Here is a 23,457-nt window from a genome sequence, read left to right on the forward strand (position 1 = left end):
CTCCCCCGCCGCCATGACGGGAGCGGCCGGAGGGGGGGCGGCGGCGCCGGTGCCGCGCCCACCCCGCCGCTCCCCCCCGCCCCGCCGCGCCCGGCCCTCCCCGGTCCCCGCCGTCACCCGGCCCCGCGGGGCGCGGCTCCCGCTCGTCCCCCGCCATCGGGCCCGGCGGGCCCCGGCCGCTCCGCTCCCAGCTCGGCGCCGCCCGGCGCGGCGCTGCGGGGGAGGGGCCTCCCCTCGGCAACGGCCCGCCGCGGGGGGAGGGGGGGCGCCGCGTCAGCGTCACGTGCCCGGGGCCGCGCGTCACGCGCCCGCCCGCCCTCGCGCGGCCGGCGGCCCGCTCGCCCCGCCCCTCGCCGGGGGTCACGTGCCGCGGGGGGCGGCCGCTGGCGTGAGGCGGCGGCCGAGGGGGGCGGCCCCTGGGGCTGCTGAGGGGGGCCCGGGGCCGCTGCGGGCTCTGTGCGGCGCCTCCTGCGTCCTGCCTCCCCCAGCTGCTCGCCTGTGGGTTTCTGGGCGGCGCACCCATCGGAACTCCTCACATTCCGCTGTAAAAGTGCTTCTGGCTCCGTAACGCCCCCCGAAGGTAGGCTTCTGGGGCTGGGCGTAGGTGCTCAACATCAATAAGCCTCTGCCTGCGGAACTTTGGCTAAGTTTAAAACCGGGTGCGCGTGTGGTGTTGGTATGCTGAGGTCTAACGCTCCTTGAGCATTTTCCTCTTCTTGTTATAGTCTCTTTAAACGCAAAAAATCTGTTGTAACGCTAAAAAGTGGGCTAATTGCGAACCTACCTTCTGTTTGGTAGGTGCTGCAGCTGTGATGTACCCATGAGCGAGTGCTGCCAGCCTTATGCACCTATGGCCTCTGCGCCAGTCATTCCGGACTCTTACAACCATGTCCTGGCAGAGTTTGAATGTTTGGATCCATTGCTTTCTGCACTCAGGCTGGATTCTAGTCGTCTGAAGGTGAGTTTGTGATGTTTGCTTTTGTTATTCAATTTAAGAAGTTATCCTAATCAGTTGTTGTTCTAATTAGCCCACAAGCTCTATCATGTTCTTTGGGAGTTTGTGCGTGTTAGTTTATGGGTGTTGTGCTGTGGAGAATCACAGAAAAAGAAGAAGTGAAGACAGAATCCTGCTGCAGTGTTTTTTTAATGCAACTACAGGGAAAAAATACAATCTTAAGTAGTTGTTATCTTCTACCATTTGTTTGGCTCTCAGAAAAAGGAATTTTAATTTCTTTAGTGGTGGCTCTGCAGCTCGTGTTTGAGGAGTGGCACATGAAGTTGGCAAGCAGTGAATTTAAAAAAAAAAAAAAAAATAATAATAACGTGAAGAAAAGATACTGTACTTACCAGTGTGTGTGTTCTGCCTTATGATTTGTATGCCTTCAGTGCACATGTATAGCTGTGTCGAGGAGATGGATAGCTCTGGGTAGCTCAGGAGGAGGACTGAATCTTATACAGAGAGATGGCTGGAAGCAAAGGCTCTTTCTTACTCATAAGGTAAGGGTAAAATATTCTGGAGAAAAATATCCAGGGGAATTGGGACTGGGAAAGATGTGATTTAATGTTAATTTTTATTAAAAGACTCAATGGGTATTTTCAGCTCCTTAAATTGTCCAAATAAGGTAATATTTCAAACTGCTACATGTTAAAAAGGGTTGTGGTGCTGGTCGGTGTCCCCAGAGCGTGTGGCGTAATGTGTTTCATGAGGTGTGAAAGAAACGGCTTGAGAGGGACAGAATTCTGCTTATCCAAATCTTACTTTTAACAACAGCAGCAAAGTCACCCCCTGAATGTTTGAGTCCAAAGAAAACCCTCGAATGTGTAACCAGAGCAACTAACATGTATATAACTACTGTTTGGGTATCCAAACTACGAACTACCTGAATAGGCAAAGAAAATGTAGGCTTGCTTGTTTTTTCTGAAGGAGGTCAAGGAATAGGGATTGTTGTTCCTACCACCCCATACTGTTTCCTGGGAGCCATTGTTGCTCCCACTATAAAATGAACGCAACCATCTTTGGAGGTTGCAAACATCTTGCTTAGTTGTGGCAAAACAGCTTCTATAGATACAAGGATAGGAGACTGATTTGTGTGTTCCCAGGCTGGAGGATGAGCTGTTGATTCTCTTGATCCAGTTGTGTTGTTGGCTACTGCTTCTTAGAGTAAGCTCAGTGTTTGCCAACAGAACCCAAACAAACAAAAGCACCTGTATCACCACAAACTGGTAGCAGCTGTTGACATTAATCTCTTATTTCATAGAGATAAAAGTTGTGTTCTGGCAAACATAGTACAAGAATGTTTCTTACCCGTGCTTACTGCCATACCTTACTTTCAGGAAGGTGCCATTTCCCGAGTTGCCTGCTGTTTGCATGATGAAGACTACGTTGCTGTTGCTACCAGGTGAGCGATGTACTTGGAAACCTGAACAGAGGATAAATATTTTGAAGTAACTTGTAAGTTTCAGGCTGACATCTGCTGAGAAATTGGATGGGGACAGGGAATTAACTGGTACAGGCTTCAACAGAATAATTCTGGGTAGTTTGCTTATATTTTTTTCTGGCATAATTATTCTAGGAAGAAGCTGTATTTCTGTAACAGAACATCTATGAGAGAGCTCAGCGTGCAAAGATATGATAAATGTACCCTTGAGACCCTTCAGCATCAGAAGAAATGTTTTCAGTGACATGGCAGAGTGAAAGTTGCAGTTAATATCACTTACGTTGTTTAAAATTTAAATGCATATTTTTCCTTATGCTTAGCATCTTTGCTGGCAATGTCAGCTCTGAGGTGAACTTCTTGCTTAGGTTTTATATTTCTTTGGGGTAATGTGTTTTTGTCGCTGATAAAACATCGAATGCCTTTAGAACGCTTATGCTCAAGCTGTGTTTTCTTTTTAAATGTTGCAGCCAAGGTCTCGTAGTAGTCTGGGAGCTGAATCAGGAACGTCGTGGGAAACCAGAACGTATTTATGTTTCCTCTGAGCATAAGGGCAGAAAAGTCACAGCTCTATGTTGGGATACAGCAGCCCTCCGTGTTTTTGTAGGAGATCATGTGGGAAAAGTATCAGCCATCAAGATTAACACATCAAAACAAGGAAAGGTAAAGTGTCACATACCTCAAGATAAAGAGGTTCCCAGGCGGTGCTGTGTGGATTCTTTTTTAAAGAGATGTAGAACAGAGGAAAACTTGTTTTGGGTGTCGGGAAAGCAAACTTTCTGTGTAGCTTTGACTGCAAGAGAAACAGTCTACTGAGATAACAGTAGAAATCCTTGCAATTCCATACCCAAACCTTTTTTTAGCTAATTTAGTAACTCAGCGTAAAACTGTTTTTTAATGTATAGAACTAAAAATTTTGTGTGATTTAGCAACACAGAGGCGCTGGATTCAGGCTGACTTTGTATGGGTAGGTTCTGACAGAAATTTGTCCAGACTTCAGAGATTTGAGTAAATCCACAGTTCATTTAAAATTTGTTTGCTGTGATCAAGATCAAGCATGGTCTCATAGAATTCCCTTCAGTATAGGACAGAGCAGTATTAAAATAGTGTGTACTGGCTGAGCTTCTTCCTCTTGGAGTTGATAAGGATCCAAGTACGCAGTTCTGGCATTTCTGAGCCTGATGGACTCCTTGGACCCCTTAGACTCCAGGTGCAGTGTCAGCCACATGTTTTGGTCCTCAGCTCATCTGTCAGTCTGAGAAAGAGCAGTCACAGACTGATTTTTTTTTTCTGGGCTTTCTGGATCAGTATGAAAGCTGTGCATGTTTATCCTTCTTGAATGTGTATTTCTTGGCCTCTGTGTGGATACTCTCATTCCTAAAGATGTGGAATAGTTAAAACAAATGGTGGGTGGACACAAAGTTTAAACCAATTACACTTTGTGCAAAAGGCACTCACATTAATGAATAGCAGCAGCCTGATTTCTAGTCTTTCAGTGTTTCAAATTTTATCATGACTAGGTCACTTCTCGTTTTGGTTGGTAAGATGCAGCACAATGTGGAAGTAGGCATGTTCCTTCAGGTTGTTTCCATCCCTCATGAGAGATTTTAGAAGGAAAATTGTCTTAAAAGTAGCAAGAATGTTGCATTTAAAGAGCAAGAAAATCAGCTGTGGAAGGATAGGGGAGAAGGGCAAAACCCATGAAATATGTGCCTGCTTGGGCCTGTTAAGACTATTGAATCTCAAATGTAGCACAGTTTGTTGAAAGTTAGCAACTGACATGTTCATAACAAGACAGCTTTAAACTGTCAAACATGGTGATTGTCCACTAGAAAATGGGAGTGCATTTTCCAGTAGAAGTCTGTCTAGGACTTTGTTCTGGCACCCATGGAAGCTGAGAGACTTGAGTAATTAAGAGCATTTGGGTAATTCACTGCTGGGTAATAGAAAAAGTTTGTGAGTTTATATAAATCACCTAAATCTGATGGATTTTTTTTTGTATTCAGTAATCCTTCAGATCTGTCTCTATAAGACTTGGCTGAAAGTACCCATGGGGAGAATTAAGAGCATTGGCAAGTGCACAAAGCTTACAAAAGAGTAAAGGACCCTTGTAAAGTTACAAAAAAAAAAAACCCACTCTTAAAAAAATAAAAAGTCTGTGTGCTATAGGATAAGATTTATTTGCTTAAAACTTTGGTAATGGAAAACTTCAGTAATGGTTTCGGGAAGAGGATGACTTAGATTCCTCTATCTCTAAGTATTAGAACCTTGTTTCATGGGTGTACTGGGTCTGACTGAGATGTTAACTTTCCCTGCAGCAGCCCATACAGTGCTGTGCTCTGCACTTGTAGCTAGAACAGTAGTGGTATCACACCAGTGTTGTCTGTTGCTGAGCAGTGCTGGCACAGCATCAGGACTCTCTCTGACCCTCCTAGAGGGCGGGCAAAAAAGTGAGAAAAGAAACATCACCAGGGCAGCTGACTTAAACCAGCCAAAGGGATATTCCATACCATGTGGTGTCACGCTCAGCAATAAAAGGTGGAAAAAGGAAGAAGAGGGGAGGGGTGGGCTCTTGTGAGAATGTCAGTCTTCCTCCCAAACACTGGCTACGTGCGTTGAGGCCCTGCTTCAAGGACGCGGTCAAGCATCGCTCATTTGTGGGAAGTAGAGAGTACGTGTAATTTTGTTCCTCTGCGCTTCTATATAGCCTTTATTTGTTTTGTTGTTTTTTTTTTTTCTTTCCCCCCTCCCTTTTCTTCTTTCCCTTTTGTCTCTTTAGTTAAATTTAGTTAATAATAATCTTTCCTTAATAATTATATTTTTTTTCCCTTTAATTAAATTATCCTTATCTCAACCTGTGAGTTGTTCTTTACTTTACTTCTTCCCATTCTCATCTAAGGTGGGGGAGTGAGAGAGTGGTTGTGGTGTTTAGCTGTCTAGCACGGTAAAACCACCACAATGGGGGAGAGAAGAGAGGAACTGCATTGCCTTGCTTTGTCTTAGACTGTACATTCAAGTGTATGTGAGCCTTTTCTGAATTATGCAATTTTAACTTAATGAAATAATCTTTATGCTGAACTGAGGCCCAGTATGCATTTTTTTCTTTTTTCTTTAAACTGTAGGCTGCTGCCACTTTTGTGATGTTTCCTGTTCAGATTATAACCACTGTAGATTCCCGTGTTGTTCAGCTCGATTATTTGGATGGAAGACTGCTCATATCTTCACTTACACGTACTTATTTGTGTGATACAGAGAGGCAAGTTACGTTTTACTTGTAAAATATTGGACTTGCAAGGCTGTGCTGCAACCAGGAGGATTAACTGCAGAAGACTTTTTTCAGCAATTGCTGAAAGAGGAAAAAAAGCTCGTGATCTGAGTTTTTACTTAAACTAATAAATATTGCTGCACCCCGTATGTTACAAACTTTATGCAGGCTTCAGAATTTTCATTGCAGAGTTTAGAGAACAAACAATCAGTTCAGCAGTTAGGATTTAGTATTTTTATTCTTCAAGAACAACATAAAATTAATTAGAGCCTCTGTTAATGCTGCCTTAACAAATGCATTTTCTCCTCTAGAGAGAAGTTTTGGAAAATTGGTAACAAAGAAAGAGATGGAGAATTTGGAGCATGTTTCTTTCCTGCTGGAAAAAACAGCGGGAATCAGCAACCACTAATATATTGTGCGCGGCCTGGCTCAAGGATGTGGGAGGTGAACTTTGATGGAGAAGTGCAAAGCACGCATCAGTTCAAGCAGCTGCTCTCATCACCGCCTCTCCCTGTTGTTACTCTCAGGTAATGCATGAGCCTTACCGGTGATAAACAAGTTAGGGACTTCAAGACCAGCTGAGAAGATGAAATAAACTCCCAGTGCAGTCAAACTTTAATCCTAGCTGTCATCTTAACATGTTTCCATCTAATAATGAAAAGCAGTAGTTGAGTAATTAACTAAAATTGCCAAAGCCTTGGTTCTGTAGGTGTCTCTGTGACTATAGCAGTGAATTTTGCTGTTATAAGACTGTACGTTTAAGCCAGGTTTAGATTTAAAGGATTAAGAATGTGATACTGTTATGGTTATGTTTTGTAATAGATCATTTTTCTTTACAGGATGGATCCTCACTGCACGACTTCCAGCTGCTCTCCACAATCTTTATCTTTCCCCAAGCTACTGTATTTGACGTGAGTATTGGTTTCCTGTTGATAAAGTAGATTTAAAAATCCTTTAATAACTTGCGTATACTCCTAATTAGTATTATCAACTTAATGTTTTTGCGTAAGAATTTTCGAAATATCACGTTAAACAACTGTCTCATTTGCTGTACGTAACGTATGTAGGGATGATGTTGGCTTACAGTGACTACTGCAATTAATTTTTTCCTGGTTAACATCTGCTTTGTTTGCAGTGAGCATTATGTTGTGACCTGGACGGAAAGAGGCATTTATATCTTTGTTCCCCAAAGTGTTCAAGTCTTACTCTGGAGTGAAGTAAAAGGTAAACTTTAAGAATCTTAGTTTGTAATGTGGTTTGTTATGTTTGCTGTATCCGAAGTCCTTGCCTAACACAAAGCCTTTCAGGCTCTATTTCTGCGGCTGGATTGCAGAACATGTATCAGAGAAATCATTTTTGTTGTCATCTGTCATACATACCCTTGACTAGTAACCTTCTCCCCACCCCTTTCAGCCTCCATATTTCTGAGAAACAAAACCTGGTATAAAGTGAATCTTAAAGCACAGTAACAAAATACTGTGAGGTAATAACAAAACCCACAGTACTCTTTCCCCATTGCTGTTTATTCCCAGGTATCCTGTGAAGGATAATCAAACTGCTGAAAGCTGAAAAAAATATTTTTCTAACATCTGTCTAACCAGTGAGTGTATTTGTTTGTCACATGAGTGGCACCTCATAAATAGTTGTATGTATGTGGTTATAGGCACAGTCCTACAACTGTTGGGCATTGTCACTTGACTTCTTCCTTCTGCATCCCTCCCACCTTTTGGTGTTAAGTTTCCGATGCCTTTGTCTTTGAGTGTTTGCACATAGCGTAACTATTTCCTCTGGAAACTGCTGAAAGGTCAAAGAGGTTTTCTCCTACCAAATCTTTTTGTTCTTTTTTCAAAGCTAATAATGATGTACCTCTCTCATATTTATCAGTCTTTGTTTCATTTTTCATCCTTCAAAGGAAAAGGGAACTTTAAGTAGCTTAAGTGTACTTCTGGGTGCAGTCTAGAAATGCAACTCTGGAAAGTTTTGATACTTGAATTGTGCTTTATAGTTGTTAGATGCTAGCTTAGTGCTCTTTAGTGTTTGTTCTCCGTACCACTTGTATTACGCTGTTGCACGTGCTTGTGCTCAAGGAAATAGGTTTTCAGCTTCCTTCAGGAACAAAAAGGAATCCTGATGAACAATTTCAGTCCTTAACATGCTTCTTTTGTGCATCTGGTTTTGCAGATATTCAGGATATTGCAGTTTACAAGAGTGAACTGTTCTGTCTGCATACAAATGGAAAAGTTGTACACCTCTCCCTTCTGCTGGTAGACCGCTGTGTAGATCGTCTGATAAGAAGAGGGTTCTGGACTCTTGCTGCCAGGGTCTCTTGTCTCTTCCAAAATTCAATAGTTTCTTGCAGAGTAAGTAAATACCTCTTTGTAAATGTGCAATGTAACTCCATTTTGTTCCCTGTTCTCTTACAATAAGTTCCACGGGTTTCCAAGGTTCATATTTTCGTAGATTTTAAGAAGTTTGCTAGACCTTATAGTTTTAGTATGAAAAATAGCCTGCATATGTAGTTCCTTGTTAATTTTTTCATGCATGCGTTAGAAATAATAATGATTCTGTTTCCCTGTGTATTTTTAGGCAAGAAAAAATTTGCCACTAGACAAGCTGGAACACTTGAAGTCCCAGCTGGATGCCTCAACCCAACAGGACCTCATTTCACGTCTGGAGGAACTGATCTTGAAAGTGGAACCTCTAGATTCTGCGTGCAGCAGTAGGAGGAGTAGCATTTCGTCTCATGTAAGTGTATTGGTAATGCCAAAAATGTTAGCTAGAAGTTTTATCTTTTTCTTACAACCATCTTGTTATTTTCTTTGTAGATGAGGCTTTTGATTTCCCTGTGTCTACTATAGGTGATAATACTGTTTTTTAAAGTTACTTGGGGTAGGGAGGCATGAAATAATACTACTTGCGTTCTTTAGGCTCTTACACCCCTGTCTTCCTGTGTTATTTTATGGCTAACAGTTAAGAAATGGACAAAGATAGATACAAAGAAGCATACAAAGAAAGCTTTCTCCACAGCTGAGTTTTGTACCTTGCCGTGCTTCAGTAAAGGTCATCTTGATTATAACTGTGGTCTTATCTGGTGAATGCTGAATGTCTGAATGTTCAGAGCTGTCCTAGCCCTGTTTTAAAAATGGTCTCACTCTGCAGCTCAAACAGAAAGCTCTAAGGAAAAAATAAAGCAAAACATTCCATAGTTAGATCAAAAGCAACTCATGTTGTTTTAAGTATTTAAAAAGTGAAGCTTAAAAAACAGTAACATAAATTCCATCTGGACATGGTAAATGAGTCCTTTCCATTGGCAAAGTAAACTATGTGGTCTGACCATGAGCCAAAGGATGTACATGTGTCTAGAAGCAGACAGTTTTAGAGAATCCATAGTTGTGCTAGCTAGGTGTGGTTTACTGGTAGAAAGCACATGGACTCATCTGGATGTGGGTACATGGGGTGAAGTGGCTGGTTCACATATGGGACTAAAGCCAAGATGTTTTTTTGTCTCATGGTCTTGTACTAAGTATGCCAGTTGTTCCACAGGCTGCTTTCCTGAAAGCAATTGCAGTGCGTGCATCTTTATAATGTCACTGGACTACGACTTTAACAGCACGTGTGTCCTCTGCTGTTCTGGATCTGTCAGTAATCTGATCTTCCATAGGGCTTTCTCAGATGGTGAATTATGAAGGGCTGTGAGGTTATTTCTCTTGGGATGGTTGTTTCAATTCATTGCAGGAAGTTGAACAAGGAAGTGCAACTCGAAAAACATCTGGTCTTTCTCCCTTGTCTGACAGGAAAGCTTCAGTGTCTTGGACTCGGGTATATATCGTGTTATTAGTCGACGAGGCAGTCAGTCCGATGAAGACTCATGTTCTCTCCACAGTCAAACATTCTCAGAAGATGAGAGACTTAAAGAATTTCCTGCACACCAGGAAGATGAACAGGTGGAACTTGGTAATGTTTCTTAATGAAAATATGTTATTCAGATGCAGTATTTATTTATTCTACAAGAATTTATTTGCTCTATGCTCTTATTTTCTCCTACCAAGTTATCTATAATTAAATTTTCTAATTTTTTCAATGGAAACACAATTATCCTATCCTCTAGTCAAACTCTTTCTTGAATCATTGGGGTGAAATACTGGCTCTACAGAAATAAACACATAAACAAAAATGAGAAGCGATACAAAAGGTCCAGAGGGCTTTTCCCAAGCTAGAGTTTCACTCAAATTTTTTCCCCCTTTGTGTGCAATTCAGCATTAATGCTGAGACTGTCTTGGCTGTCTGTGGCAGTGTTAATTGAGCTTCAAATGAGATTTGTTTGATGTCCCTATCCTTCCAGCCTTTTTGGCTACAGGAAAGAATTTATTAGTCTTGTCTCTGGCATTATTTCTATATTGGGGAAAACAAGTAGGCTTAGGGAGGAGTAGGCTTAGCTTTCTTGCAGGATTTCATCTGTAAAGGGGATCACCTCTTACACATTTATACATTAGCATGGGAATGATATAATTGTTAATATCTAACATTTTAACTACTCAGGGAGTGTTTCTTAATGAATACCTGTTGCTAGATGAAGCATAGTGAAATAATGTGTCTTGTTCTCTGCTCTGAAGAGGAAGAAACCTGGGATGATAAGGAGCTTGTTTAGTTCAGGGTGCGGTAGAGAGGCTTTCCAATAAAAAGGCTGCTCTTAGCTGTTGCAGAGATGTTTGAGGAGGAAGACAATTTGAATGCTTTGCTGGAGGAAAGCCACAGTAGAGTGGGAGAATTTTTGCTTCTCTGTTTGTCAGTAGTGTGTCCTGCTGACTAAGGTACACGATGTTTGTAGCCCTTATGCTTACATTTGTCTCTTTACCTTCGTTCACCGAAAAAAATGACAAATGAGAAAATGTGCAGGAAGGTTCCCTAACATTAAAACTCTAAAATGAAGGGTCATAGTTCTTGAGCATTGTGAGTTAAAACTCTTCTATCTGTTAAGTAAGTGATAGCAAATTTGCTAATCTAGAGAGGTTCTAGATGATTCTTGAAGCACATGTACTTCATTTGGTATTTAAAAGCGATAGACTTAATGAATGACTTCATTTTTTTTTTTTTTTTTGCTGTGCTGCAGCTGGTTTCCCTGATCATATTTACGTAAGATGTCACAAGTTTTTTAGGTTGCTAATTTGTATAATGAACAAAAGCAGCCTTTTGGTCCCAGTCAGTTGTGACCTTTAGGCCCTATTGAAGGAGAGTGGATTCTGTTGGAAGTTCTGTAATAGCACAGCATCTTTTCTTCTCAGCAGTGCAGATAGGTCTGACTGTTGCAAAACAGTGTCATTCTTACTCAAAAGTATCCTTTTTTCTTCATTACACCCCTTAAGTGTAATGCTTAAGTGTGCTTGTATGAGGAAATGACTAATCAAAACACCCTGTAGATACAGGTAGGTATATAACAGTGAAAAGGAACAAGTCAGGGGCTCTGTATTTCCTGTGATTCTTGTCAAAAGCCAGGGTTGTGGGTTTAATTGTGTTTTGAAGTCCCTTCAAATAGGAGTGATTTACACCTTAACCAAGATTTGTGTTTCTGTATTTCAGAGATAGTTTCCCTTTTAGGAAATAGGGCTGTGTGAGTTGATGCATATTACCACATTAAATTTTCCTATCTGCTTAAATAACTAACAGTGAATTAAATTAAGTTTTTTGTCTTTGAAACGAGCTGTGAGGTTATGTATAGATTGTAAGTTTTCAGACAGTTGTCACGGAATGTTATTTGCCTTATTATAGAACCAAAAGGTTTGAAGTTGGTAATAAAATGGTCCGTGAGACTAGGTAGTGCTTTTCTGTCTCCACATAATTTTCATCGTGAAATACCGAAAAATATGATTATCCCACACAGATTGTCTAGCAATAAATTAGTGACTTGTGCTTTATTTCATTGTTTCATTTTTGCCAGGCCATTGTTTCATGACTCTTTATTTCAATTCCATTTGTTAGACAACGTATCTCATGCATCTGTGGCGGTTGAGGCTGACCGGAGTGAGACTTTTCTCCCATTCAGTATTCCTTTGTCATTTCGTTCCCCATCTCCTCTCGTCTCTCTCCAAGCTGTGAAAGAAAGGTAAAATTTGCAGGAGGTTCATTCATCCATTACATCCTTCCCTTTTTATGTTCTCTGAATTTGTAGCATTGTCTGTTTTAATTCATACTCTGTTCTGCAAAAATGTAACACCTGAAATGAAACACTGGAGATGCAGTCAGGTTTGCTAGGCTATTTAAAGCTTTCATCTTGACTCTAATGAAGATCCGAAGAGCTGCTGTAAGCTTCAGTGCAGCCAAGATTTCAGCCTTACTTTTCTGAATGTCTGCTAAGAATATTTAACATAACCTTGTAAACTGTGGTAGTGGTTTGTACTCAAAAAGAAACTTACTAAAAATATTGTTTTAGAATTTAGCTTTTGTGCTACTTGGATTTCTAAATGATAAGGGCTTGTGGGCAGAAATTAAAACATTTGAATGGTGCTAGATATTGCCAAAACACACTTGTGAAGTGTACTGTCTAGCCTGCCATCTTTCTCTCCTCACATATGCACCTTTCAGTAAATCTAATGAATTCCTCAAATGTTTGTAGAATAATGGTAGTTTACTCCAGGTGCAAGTAAATATGGTAGCATCCATTTTGTGCAGAAATCAAATTGCCTTTTAAAAACTCACTTCAACATATAAAGCAAATGGTGATAAAAACATAACTTAAATAATTGTTGTGAAACTGGTGTGTTTCCTCAACAAAATGTTACTGCTCCATAATGACAGTTTGAATATTACCTCTTCTTTAATCACTTAGGTATGTCAATTATATTCTGCAACAAAAAAATGTAGTTGATATCAATAGTGTGAGTATCTCAGAACAGGTTTCAGACATACATGCATTGTTATGAGTTCTTTCTAAATCATAAGCAACTTTTAGGAGTTTGAGTGTAAACAGTAATAGTAATTAGAACTTAAAAGTAAGTACCCTCTATGTTCTATTTATGATTAAATAAAGTAAAACAGTTGCTTTTTTTTTACTATTGCTTTTTAAAGTTTCCCTGTAATCCTAAAAGAAGGTGTGTGTTTTGTTTTGGTTTTTAATGCTCCTAAACTAGTTCTTAGTCAGAAAGCAAGAGGCTGAGGTCTCTGTTCAATTCTGGATAATGTGGTTCTCCTTATGGTAGAAATGGGTTTCTGTGTGCTCGTTGGGATTTCTCTTGAATAAAACACCTGGCAGGGAAAACAAAAATCGATGATGAGAAGGGTGATTTTAGTGAGCTTTATAATCGAAGAATTAACTCTGAGTGCTGTAAAATCATTTCTTACTACTAAGGGGGCCATCATTTCCTAATGCTTTCCTGATGCTTTATTAGCCCTAAAATGAAATGTAGCCAGTCTGCGTTTATTTGTGCAAATACGTCAAAATCTAAGCACTAATGTTAGTGTGAAAGCCTATGTTTTCAAGCAGAAAAAAACAAGTCTTAAGTACTTCAGTTTTTGATTCTTGTGCCGATACTACAGACCACGACTCAAGCACAAATTCTGAGCAGTTTCTTAGGGAACTTTTGTTCTCGTTGGCCATCACTGGTATGATCCTTTTCTCAGAAGTTCTTCAGGTTATAAAGATGTCTGAAACGATGGTTTGAATGGAAAGAAAGTGCTTGCTTGTTTCAGTTGTGAACTTTGAATTTCACGTGTTTGAACTTCTGATTTCTAGTGTTTCCAGCTTTGTACGCAAAACTACGGAAAAGATTGGCACGCTTCATGTGAGCCCTGATATTAGAGGGAGGCAAGAAGCAAAGGATGATGAGCACCAGCAGGAGGTGGCTGTCAGTCTGGTAGCATCTGCCCAGGAAGAGAGAGTGTGAGTGCAAAATCATGTTGTCTTAGCAATTGCATTTGCTGGGTGTTCTGAGGCTAGCAGTCTAAAGAAAATGTGCTGTTTCAAGGAGAATGAGGAGCTCAGGTTGGTTGGTTGTGTTTGTTTGTTTTCACAGCTGCTGTTTGCTACTCTGGGTTTAGCTGGTTCTTGCTGGCTTCTTACCTAGAAACTGGTTCAGGATGTTGGAGCATGCAGTCTCCGCAGTGCTGTAGTTACTGAATTGTAAGAATGTAGTGTATTCAGCAACTCTTACGTAGCATACCTTTGATGCCTGCTTGGGGTATGAGTCCAACAGTTTGTCCTGCACTTACAGAGTGGGGCGTCAACACGCTTTTCTCCCTCAAACCGTGTTTTATGGTACCTATAAAACGTAATGGCTGTCCAGTTAACACAGAGTTTAACTGTTTCATATTCCAGTAATTTGATAATTTATGGTAACTTTCATATGGTGTCATATTATTTTTTTTTCATTTAGTGTCTTCAGAAATCTACTGTAGTTAGAGCAGAAGCCATAATAAAGGTCACAGAAACATTATTATGGTTGCTCTTCATGTCCAATTCACCTGTAACTTCTGTTGGTTGAGCTGTTCCTTCTATAGAAATGGGAGCTTTATTTTTTTTAATAATGGAATTTATGTTGTTTCCTGGCAAATCTGAGGAATATCCTCATGTAAATTATTAAATACAATACTTCAGTGAAGGCTGAGATGAATGTATTTTTCTAGATCAGAACCACAGAGCTGCCAGATTCCAGAAGAGGATCATCTAAGAGATCTCAAGGCTGCAACAGCAGAAGCAATGTAAGCTGGGCAATTTTTAGTGTCGATATGTTGGGCTTTAGTAGAAAAATGACTGATTTTTTTCATTGCAAACATGTAAAAGTAATGTTGTAAATGTCTATTAATGTTACCTGTAAGGCTCTCATTTTGGTTAATGATTTGTTTCCCCCATTTAAAACGAAGCAAAACCCACTATAAGCTTGGTTAGGACAAAAGGGTAACACCAAGTAACTATATCCTAACTACAAGCATGCTTAAAACAAACAAAAAACAACCTACAACAATGGCAAAAAAAAAAAAATCACTAACACAATGTGCACACACATACAAATGCACCTAACAAAAAATCCCTGGATGTCTTTAAAAGACATTTAGATGTAGAGCTTAGTGATATGGTTTAGTGGAAAACTTGTTAGTGTTAGGTCAGAGGTTGGACTCAGTGATCTTGGAGGTCTCTTCTAACCTAGATGATTCTGTGAAAAATCAGTTCTGAAAGAAAGCCTGGGGAAATCAGGAAGTACAGCAGCAAATGCAGATGGTGCAAGTAGTTTAAATTCTGTTTGCATTCAAAACCACAAAAACAGCAGCTAACTGTAAGTCAAGTTCAGGAGTATACTTTGAATTGGACGAAACATACATAATATTTTACTTGTGATGTCTTACAGCTGTGAAGCAACGTAGCAAGTTTCTTTTTTTTTTTTTTTTCTACAGAGCCAAACTCCAGGATCCCCTGGTTTTGTTAGAACCACAGTGCATGAGACGGGTTTTACGAGAATGGCTTGTCTATCTGGAAGAAAAATTTGGCAGCAGAGAGCGTTTTGATTCCTCTGTTTGGAAGAACAAGACTGGATGTGCTGCAGAACAGAGGGAAATCCTGGAGGAAAACCTGCAAGTAGATCCAACTGGTGGAGACCTAGTAGAAAAAGAACCGAATAGTATCTTGGAAGACTGCACTGAAAGTAGTGATGAAACTTATGAAAGCCAAACTGTATGTGAAAATAGTACTAATTTCAAGGGACCTTTGGGTGATTCCTTTCAAATTTCTGCTCCATGTGACATAGAACCAGATGTTCAGAAAGATCTTGTGGAGCTGACAACTCTGTGTTTTGAGCTGAGTGTGTTTTCTTGTGGAAATGGTGATTCAGAGGAAAGCTCTGATCAAGGTCTGCCATTAGCAGCTTTGTCAACCTTGGCTTGTAGGTTTATACAAAGCTACTTCTTTCTTCTGGATTTGAAAAGACTGAAGCAGTGCATTATAACCACGTATGCAAACAGCCCTAATGTATGGAATACATATATCGCAGGATTGAAAGGTAACTAATGAAAATTTTATTACTGGTAGGCTGAGAGAAAGACTTCTTGTTTGGGAAGAAAAAGAAAATAAAGTTTGAATATTCCCATTTATGCCTGCAAATTTTCCTTCTGTGAATATAGTGGGGAAAGGTGATTGGTAGGTGGAAGGTTTTGTTCTGTTTTGGGGTTTGTGTGCTGTTCCCCAGAAGGCTAATACAGGGAAAAACTACTGGCTCCTAGGAGAGAGGAGCCTCACCTTGCAATTCCATAGAAACTACTTCTGAAGCTGTTAATGTATATGGAGCTTGTTGGTTGAACAGTGTGGCAATTACAGACCAGATCTTTGTGAAAGCAAATACATGCCCTTCAACAAGCAGAAAAATCTTATGTAAAATCAAATATCTATAGAAATAAAGCAGAAGGTTGGAGATGGGACTTCAGTATTTGCATTGGAAATGGAAGGCCTGACTTAAAGAGCACTGTCATTGGTGTGAAAAAAGGCTGAATGGTCCCATGCAAGTGAATGGCTTGTGATCACTTCAAACTTCCCTTTTCTGCAGAAATCCTTTTGGTATTTTTGATTTCTCTTTAGTCTTATTGAAGTAAAGCTTCTTGATTATACTGGAAAACAGAACTATGTCTGTTCTCTGTATGCGGTTTCTGCTTTGTGTTCTCTTTTAAGAGTGACTTAAAGTCTTAGCATTAATTTGGCACTAACTGAGATCAGTCAAAGAACAGAATCTTGCTTTGATGGTTGGCATGTGGTGCTGGGTTTCTTGGAATTTATTCATAATTTGTGTCTTCATGAGAGCTTTAAAGTAATGTATACGTTCCCAGTTTGCTCTCAGTTGGACTGTACTCGTGTTTGCAGACTGATACCAACATTTCATCAGGATCTTGGTTTATGATGAATTCTGCTTTCAGTTTGGTCACTGACTTCACAGAAGTTTTTATTTATTAATAGAAGCAAAACATACTATACTGAAAACTGCAGATCTACATTATATTCAGCAAGCCATATGTCTTGCAGTGTGCACTTGTGTTTTTTTTTTTTTACTAGAGAAAAACTGCATCCTCTGAAGTCCAAAGACTTCAGAAATGAGAAATATATCAAGAATATTATTCTGTGCCTTCATTGTATCATTTATAACTGAAACTTGGAAGCCCTGCCTCCAAGTGATGTTGACTTCCATGAAATGAGCAAGTGTTCACTTGTTGCTACTGTTCTAAGGAAGTAGAAAAGGTAACTTGTATCTGTACATGTAACAACAGTTTTGTGTGTGTTAAGGCAAAACATTGTTTGTATCTTGTAACATGTGCACTGATTTATTTCAGAACTAACTTGTCACAGTCCTGTTGCTTTGGCAATGGAAAATGAAGATATGTTGAAAATAGTGAAACTGTTGCATGACCTGGGGCCCTGGGATGATGGCCCTCTGTTACTGGTACATGCTCAAAGGTAGCCAAGTCCTTTTTTTTTTTTTTTTTTTCCCCTCTTCTCCATGTTGTGAACTTGCTAGCAGGAATTGGTTTTTGAGAGCTTCACACTTTATGAAGCTTTCTGGGAATCTCTTCAGAAGATCACCTTTCTGAAAGTGTTTTTTGTTCTGTCTCTCTTCAGGCTTTATGAAAAATTTGGGGAAACAGCTCTTCGGCCCTTAATCAAGTTCCACCCCTCTATTTCACCTTCTGATATCAAGCAGCTTTGTTGGAATGATCCAACTCACTTTTTAGCATATTTAGATAGCCTGCTGAAGTCACAGCCAGAGGATAAAAGGTAAAGGGAATAGAGAGCCTTTCACCTATGTGCTGCCTTCATCGCGTGGCTGTAAATTTTTTTTTGTTTAACTGTTTTGATATTTCTATGGTTGGTGCTCTTTATCATTAGTTTTCAGATCATTCTGCCAGTTTTAGTTGATTTATCAGTATGGATTTTATTAGCTTAGGTGCTAGTTCTAATATTTTTTTTCTGCAACATACTTTCAAAATAACCTGCTATTTTTGTTCTTGTGCCTACTGTTCAGCATACCCAGGTTAGACAGTATTTAGGGGGAAAAAAAAAAAAGCAAGGGGAATCCAACCTCTGTCAACTTAATGGGTTTCAGTGGTTCCCTTCAGTCCCTAGGAACATAAATGATTCTATTTTTTTTCCATACTTAATTTTAATCATGATTTATTTATTTGCTCATGTGCAACTTTTATGTCTCCATGTATCTGGTATATTTAAAATCAGTATTTTTTCCCCATGTGCTTTGTTTTGTAGGCCATCTCTTCTTAGATCTCTTCTGCAACCGGAATCAATAAGACTGGATTGGTTGTGCTTGGCGGTTTCTCTTGATGCACCACAAAGAGCAAATACTGTGGATGTGGAAGGAAATCCCAGGTAAAGCGGGGTTCACCTGAGGTTCTGAGTGCAGCAAAAAGGCTTAGGTTTTATATGACACTTTGGATGTCAGTGAATCCTTGGAGCATTTTGCATATTGCAGAGTTCAGCAGAAGCAACCAAAGGATTAAATAACTACCTGTAACACCTTATTGAATGACTGTTCTTGCTGAGACTATGCCATGTCTTGTTAATGTTCCTACTTCTACTTGATAAACCTGAATTTCTTGTAGAGAGAACTTTTTATGGAAGAAAACCATTAATGTTTTAAAATGAAAATTTTATTTGTCTAGGCCACGATCACATTTGTTTACATGGGGCTACAGCCAGCTCATTCTGCTTTTGATTAAACTCCCAGCTGATTTTGTTACAAAAGAGAAAATGGCAGACATCTGTAAATCACATGGGTAAGACGAAAGCTTGCTAATTCTTTATACTTGCTTCATTGGTACTCTTATCCCAAAAAGATACAAACAAAAAACGCTTATCTGGTCCTAGCTTGAACAAGTTTCACTCAAAAACATTTCCTGTTTTGAGGTTGAATTTTAAGAGTCCGATTTAATGCATCGGATACCTTTGTGAGCCTGCTCTGTGATGAGCCATATGATTGTTGGCATTCAAGAAGTGCAATTGCTTCTGTCTTCCTTAAGTGAATATTTAATTGTTCTTTGTTTCAGTTTAGGATGAATATTTGATTCCTGGAAATTTTTACTCTGTTATTTAAGGTTTTGGCCTGGTTACCTTTTCCTCTGTTTGGAGCTGGATAGAAGATTAGAAGCCTTTACTAATATTGCTCATTTGGATGATTTGAGCCTATTGAATGAAGAAGATGGTTAGTGAATCTTAAGCTGTGTACACATTTCTGCAACATCAGAACTGCCCTTAGTCTCTGCTGATTAAGTTTCTCAAAAGTGGAGATAAGCTGTTTCTGTTGGTGGTGGGTTGTTTTCTTTTTTTATTTTTGAAGTGTTTTGGTAGCAGTCCCACTTGCTTGGTGTACAGCAGCATATTTGAAAAACCTAAGTGGGTGTTACGCTCTTGCATCTTCACATGGTGTTTCATGAACGCTAGAAAACATTTAACACCTCAGGAATGTAGGGTTGTTTATCAGGAGTAAAAGCTAGATTTGGAGGAAAAGCTAGCCTCCCCATGTGGCGCAGAACTCCCCCCACTACACATGTTTATACACACAAAGTTGCAGTGAGCAAAGTATTGTCCCAGTAGCCTTAAGATGAAACAATTCTTTGTTTTTTGACTTGACAAAGCCTCCAATGCTGAAGTATTGCGAAGTTTTGCACTGAATCTTGACACTGAGTCAGTCAAGGCAATACAGTTCTGTATGCAATTTGCTTGTTGATGACACTTGATTTTCTTGCATTTCCAAAGAGAAAAACAGGATAGCTAGCTTCCTTTTTAGGTATGGATCTGTTTAAAACAGTAGGCTTGTAATAAACCTTGTTTTACAAACAAGGTAACATATTTGTTTTTGCATTTAGGTTCAATTCCAGAGACTATAGAAGAATGGAAGTTTCTTCTGCATCTCGCACAAAATCACAGCGCTGTTTTCCACCACCATGGCCCACAGAATGGAAATGCTGCCAGCGACGGTAGCCCCAGCTGGCCAAACTGCATTACTGTGGAAAACATAGCTCTCTTACTAGCAAAGGCCATTGGCCCAAATCGTGCCTTGCCTCTATTGCAAGAGTGTGGCGTGATGCTAGAATTGTCTGAGAGATTTACTGGAGTGTGTGAGATACTGAGAATTGCTGAGAAAAGGCAAAGGTAAGATGATGCATCAACGGAAGATCTGTATATGCACACCATTCATTTTAGATCTTCTTGGTGCTTTAAAGTTTCTTTTCAGTTAACAAAAAGATAAAATATTTCACACTTCTGCCTTGAATTTTAAACTCAATGAAAAATTTCCTTTTAAGAACTATGTATTGTCAATATAGCTACCTTAAAATGGGGGTGCAAAAAGGAAATGGAAAACTATACATTAGATATATGTGAAGGAGGTTTCGTCTTGTAGAGAGTCTGATCCAACCCCTCCAGAGAAAGCATGCATGGTGATGTCATGATACGTAATCGTGTTTTTGACAATTTTTGACAAAATGCTTTAAAAAGCAAAACAATTGTTGTTTCTATTGTTAGTTTTTTTTTTTTTCAACAGTTTAACCTTTTCTTTTCCTTTGATTTTCTTGCAGAGCCCTGATTCAGTCCATGTTGGACAAGTGTGACCGGTTTTTGTGGTCTCAGCAAGCATAGAAAAAAAGTGGGAAAACTCTGGGATCTGTAATGTGTATATTAAAGTGCCTCTTAAATTTTCAGGCTCTTAAAGAAATGAGCTTCTCCCTAAAAATTCAGTTGTACTGAGCCAACATCCGTCTGACAGGTATCTGGGAGCTGTTCACAGTGCTTTCTTATTCATTAGAGATGAGTTTTTACACTCCAGAACTTCAGTCAAAAGAATCCAGTATTTATCTCAAAATTAAGCTCACAGATTTCCAAGATGAAAATGCCTTAATTTATTTTCTGAGTCTGCATGACTTAAGCGTTAAAGGTATGAGCCCCTAAGGATCAAATCATGGTGTATAGATTTTTTTCTCATTGTTTGCAAACACAAGAAGCCATTCCTGGGAAAGATTTAAGCACGTAATTTTTCATTTTCCTGTAAATAATATTTACTTTTTAAAGTAGCTGTAGAAGTACTTGGTGTGATATGTATTTTTTCCTCTTAAATTATATGCACTGTTCTTATCCATTTGCAATTAATTATTTGAGACAAGTCTTAAAATAATGAGAAAATATTTCTCAGGAGTGGGTTAATGGAAACCTGATGAAAAGAACTTACTAAATAAACTCACTGTTAAACTATAAAAGTGACATTTCTAAATTGCCTATATCTGCTTTTGAGATATGAGTGTAGACTTTGGCTGTGATATTTTGACAGACCTCAGGACAGAAATATTCCACAGTGGTTTTTGACCTTTTAGAAAGCAAGAAGACCACATATCTTATTCTAATATTTTCTTAAAAGCTGAATGTGTAGAGTTATTTCAGATCAATGCCATAGAGCAAGAAATCTTTAAATATCTGTTATAATATGAAGACTCGTAAAATCACTTGGGTTTAATTTCTTGTTTACAGAACTATGTTTTATATGAGTACTGTTTCTGCACTTAATGCCTGTTTGAACAGTTTCCTTTTTAAGCTACTAGTTTTGACCCTTTTCACTGTTAGATTCTCACAATTTCCTCACATTGTCTTATCAATAATCAATTTTTCCAACTGTCATTTAAACAACAACAATAAAAAAGCTATTGCATGCATTAGAACAAAACTTTATTCTTTTCAAAATCTGTAATTTGGACAACAAATGCCTTGAAAGCATTTCTTTATACAGATATGAAAAGAATCTTAGGCAGATTTGCAGGACTTACACTATTCCCAAATAGTGCTTTTATTTTCATCAAAATAGGGCCATAGTAATACAGCTTTCCGACTTGGATGGATGCAGTCTGACTCTTTCATCTCAATTGCAGGAAAGACTTTATTGTGGAGAGTTGGTTACTTCACTAGAGGAAATGAAGCTACAGATAGAGAATTAGTAGCAGGCTTTCATCTCTTAATACTGTTGCTTGTGGAAAAGCCAGTAAGTAAGTACTTCTAAAAAAGAAAACTTCAAACACTTCAGATTTTATATTTTGACATGGAAACAGCACAGATCCTTCTGTGAGAAGCACACCATGCCCTTATGTTACATTACAGTAAGATTGTTCGAGTAGGACCCAGGCACTTACAGTATGTGGTGAGGTTAAACAAGTCGGATGATGTCAGTGTCTGTTTATCTGCCAAATGAACACACTGCTACCTCAGTGACTGTTAGGCCTAACTGTTTCATGCAGTACATCAAAGCTTTAGCTGAGTACTAGTGTTGCCTTTCTTAGGGGAAGTTAGCTGGCTTTGTAAGAATGTAGCTGACTTATCTCTAGATTTAACTGTTCTACTTTATTTGTTCCGTGTGCATTGTATACATAGCAGTCTTTTTCACTTCGGGGAATATTTTGTACACTCAATTAACTTTTGTTGAGTGGTGGGTTGTGTTTTTTTTTTTTTTTTAAATAAATCATAACTTTCCACTCCAAAGTTTCTCTTGTTCTTATTTTTTTTTGTTGTAGTAGTCATACAGCTAATGTAACAGGAAGTATTTGTTAAAATCTGTAATTTAAAGTGAGCTTGTGTTGATGACTTCAGTTAACTTGGTTGTCAATAAAGAGTAAGGGTTTATTTTTTGAAGACATGTCAGCAAAATTGCTGCTTCCTATTCTTAATGTATATGCTTTCATCATATATGGATAATGTGAAGGAACTGTGATATGAGATGGTCTCATGCTTAGAATTTAGTTGTACAGAGCAACGCTATCATCCTAAGGCTTCCTGAAGGATCCCCCTTACCAGCTCTTCATCAGCCAGTTAAGCGTACACCACTGGTCAATTAAGCCAGCCTGCAGTGAAGCAGCTTTTTTCTCCTCCTCTTCCAAAAAAAACCAAACAACCTCTACCTGGCTCAAAACACTTATTTCACCATTAGAATTATCAAAACCTACCAGGAGCTGCATTTTATTTAAGGTAAACATCTATACATATGATCTGTTTCTTGAAGAGGGGCCATGTTTGCAGTTACTAAGTCTATAAGCCTGATGTCAATGCTCGTAATTACTGCACGGACTGGCATGGCAGAAGTCCGGAAGTGAATTCTTGCTTGAGTAAGCTAAGACAAGGCCATCTTCCCAGAATATAGAAAAACAGCATGTATTACTGTTCCTGAGCGGGGAATTCACCTCATACCATTTCCCAATCAGAGGCTTATTGATTTAGGTTGCAAAATACCAAGATTGCAAAATGACTGCATTCATACATACTTAAGATTAAAAAACAGTTTGAGGGGTAGAACTGAGTAGTGTTTTGGTTTAATTGTATTGGTGTGTATAAAGTCAGAAGACAGTCTCAGAGTGGCTCTTACATATGCTACATTTACGTGGTGTATACATGCAGCTTGTGCTTCAGTGCTAGAACAGAAGGGAATATTTTGCTCAAACGCTGGTGCTTGTTCATTGGCAGCTTGCCTATGTCTCTGTGAAAAGGAGCAGTTGTTGGCTGCAACTTTTTTCTGTGGGCCAAGGGCTGTGACTGGGAAGGCAGGCCAAGAAGAGACAGGAAAGCAGGGCTCAGGAGAGTTAGGAGGATACACTCCGTGATCTAAGGATATGCTCCAGTACTTGTCTTCTTGCAGTTATTCTCATGTTTGTGCTTTTTGCAGGAAAAAGCTTGGTTTAGTGGAAATGTGAAACATCAGACTGAATTATAAAACTCAAAAGAGCCTTTTGTGCTCAAAAAATGTCTGAGCT

The 23,457-nt window shown here is 39.3% G+C and overlaps 1 protein-coding gene across 6 annotated transcripts; it reads left to right on the plus strand.

The window, feature by feature from the left end:
• Nucleotides 1-411: 411 nt before the first annotated feature.
• Nucleotides 412-22,345, plus strand: HPS5 (HPS5 biogenesis of lysosomal organelles complex 2 subunit 2). 6 transcript variants are annotated; one of them, XR_014694042.1, is made up of 24 exons: nucleotides 412-580; nucleotides 799-958; nucleotides 1,387-1,497; nucleotides 2,335-2,399; nucleotides 2,906-3,098; nucleotides 5,558-5,695; nucleotides 6,016-6,227; nucleotides 6,540-6,611; nucleotides 6,836-6,924; nucleotides 7,882-8,060; nucleotides 8,287-8,445; nucleotides 9,495-9,654; nucleotides 11,677-11,800; nucleotides 13,427-13,573; nucleotides 14,317-14,391; nucleotides 15,082-15,683; nucleotides 16,999-17,122; nucleotides 17,285-17,440; nucleotides 17,927-18,046; nucleotides 18,340-18,453; nucleotides 18,772-18,878; nucleotides 19,543-19,828; nucleotides 20,254-20,441; nucleotides 21,592-22,345. XR_014694042.1 is itself a non-coding variant. In XM_084522457.1 (23 exons), exons 2-23 carry the CDS (start codon nucleotides 821-823, stop codon nucleotides 20,312-20,314), a joined length of 3,432 nt encoding a protein of 1,143 aa, XP_084378583.1. In that variant the 5' UTR covers nucleotides 412-580; nucleotides 799-820; the 3' UTR covers nucleotides 20,315-20,928. The 6 variants fall into 6 exon arrangements, 2 of the variants coding, with proteins under 2 accessions (XP_084378583.1, XP_084378584.1); XR_014694043.1 differs by lacking the exon at nucleotides 21,592-22,345 and having other exon boundaries at nucleotides 18,724-18,878; nucleotides 20,254-20,928; XM_084522457.1 differs by lacking the exon at nucleotides 21,592-22,345 and having other exon boundaries at nucleotides 20,254-20,928.
• Nucleotides 22,346-23,457: the final 1,112 nt, after the last annotated feature.

The sequence above is a fragment of the Aythya ferina genome (genome assembly GCF_964211825.1).
Source record: "Aythya ferina genome assembly, chromosome: 5".
Classification (NCBI taxonomy): domain Eukaryota; kingdom Metazoa; phylum Chordata; class Aves; order Anseriformes; family Anatidae; genus Aythya; species Aythya ferina.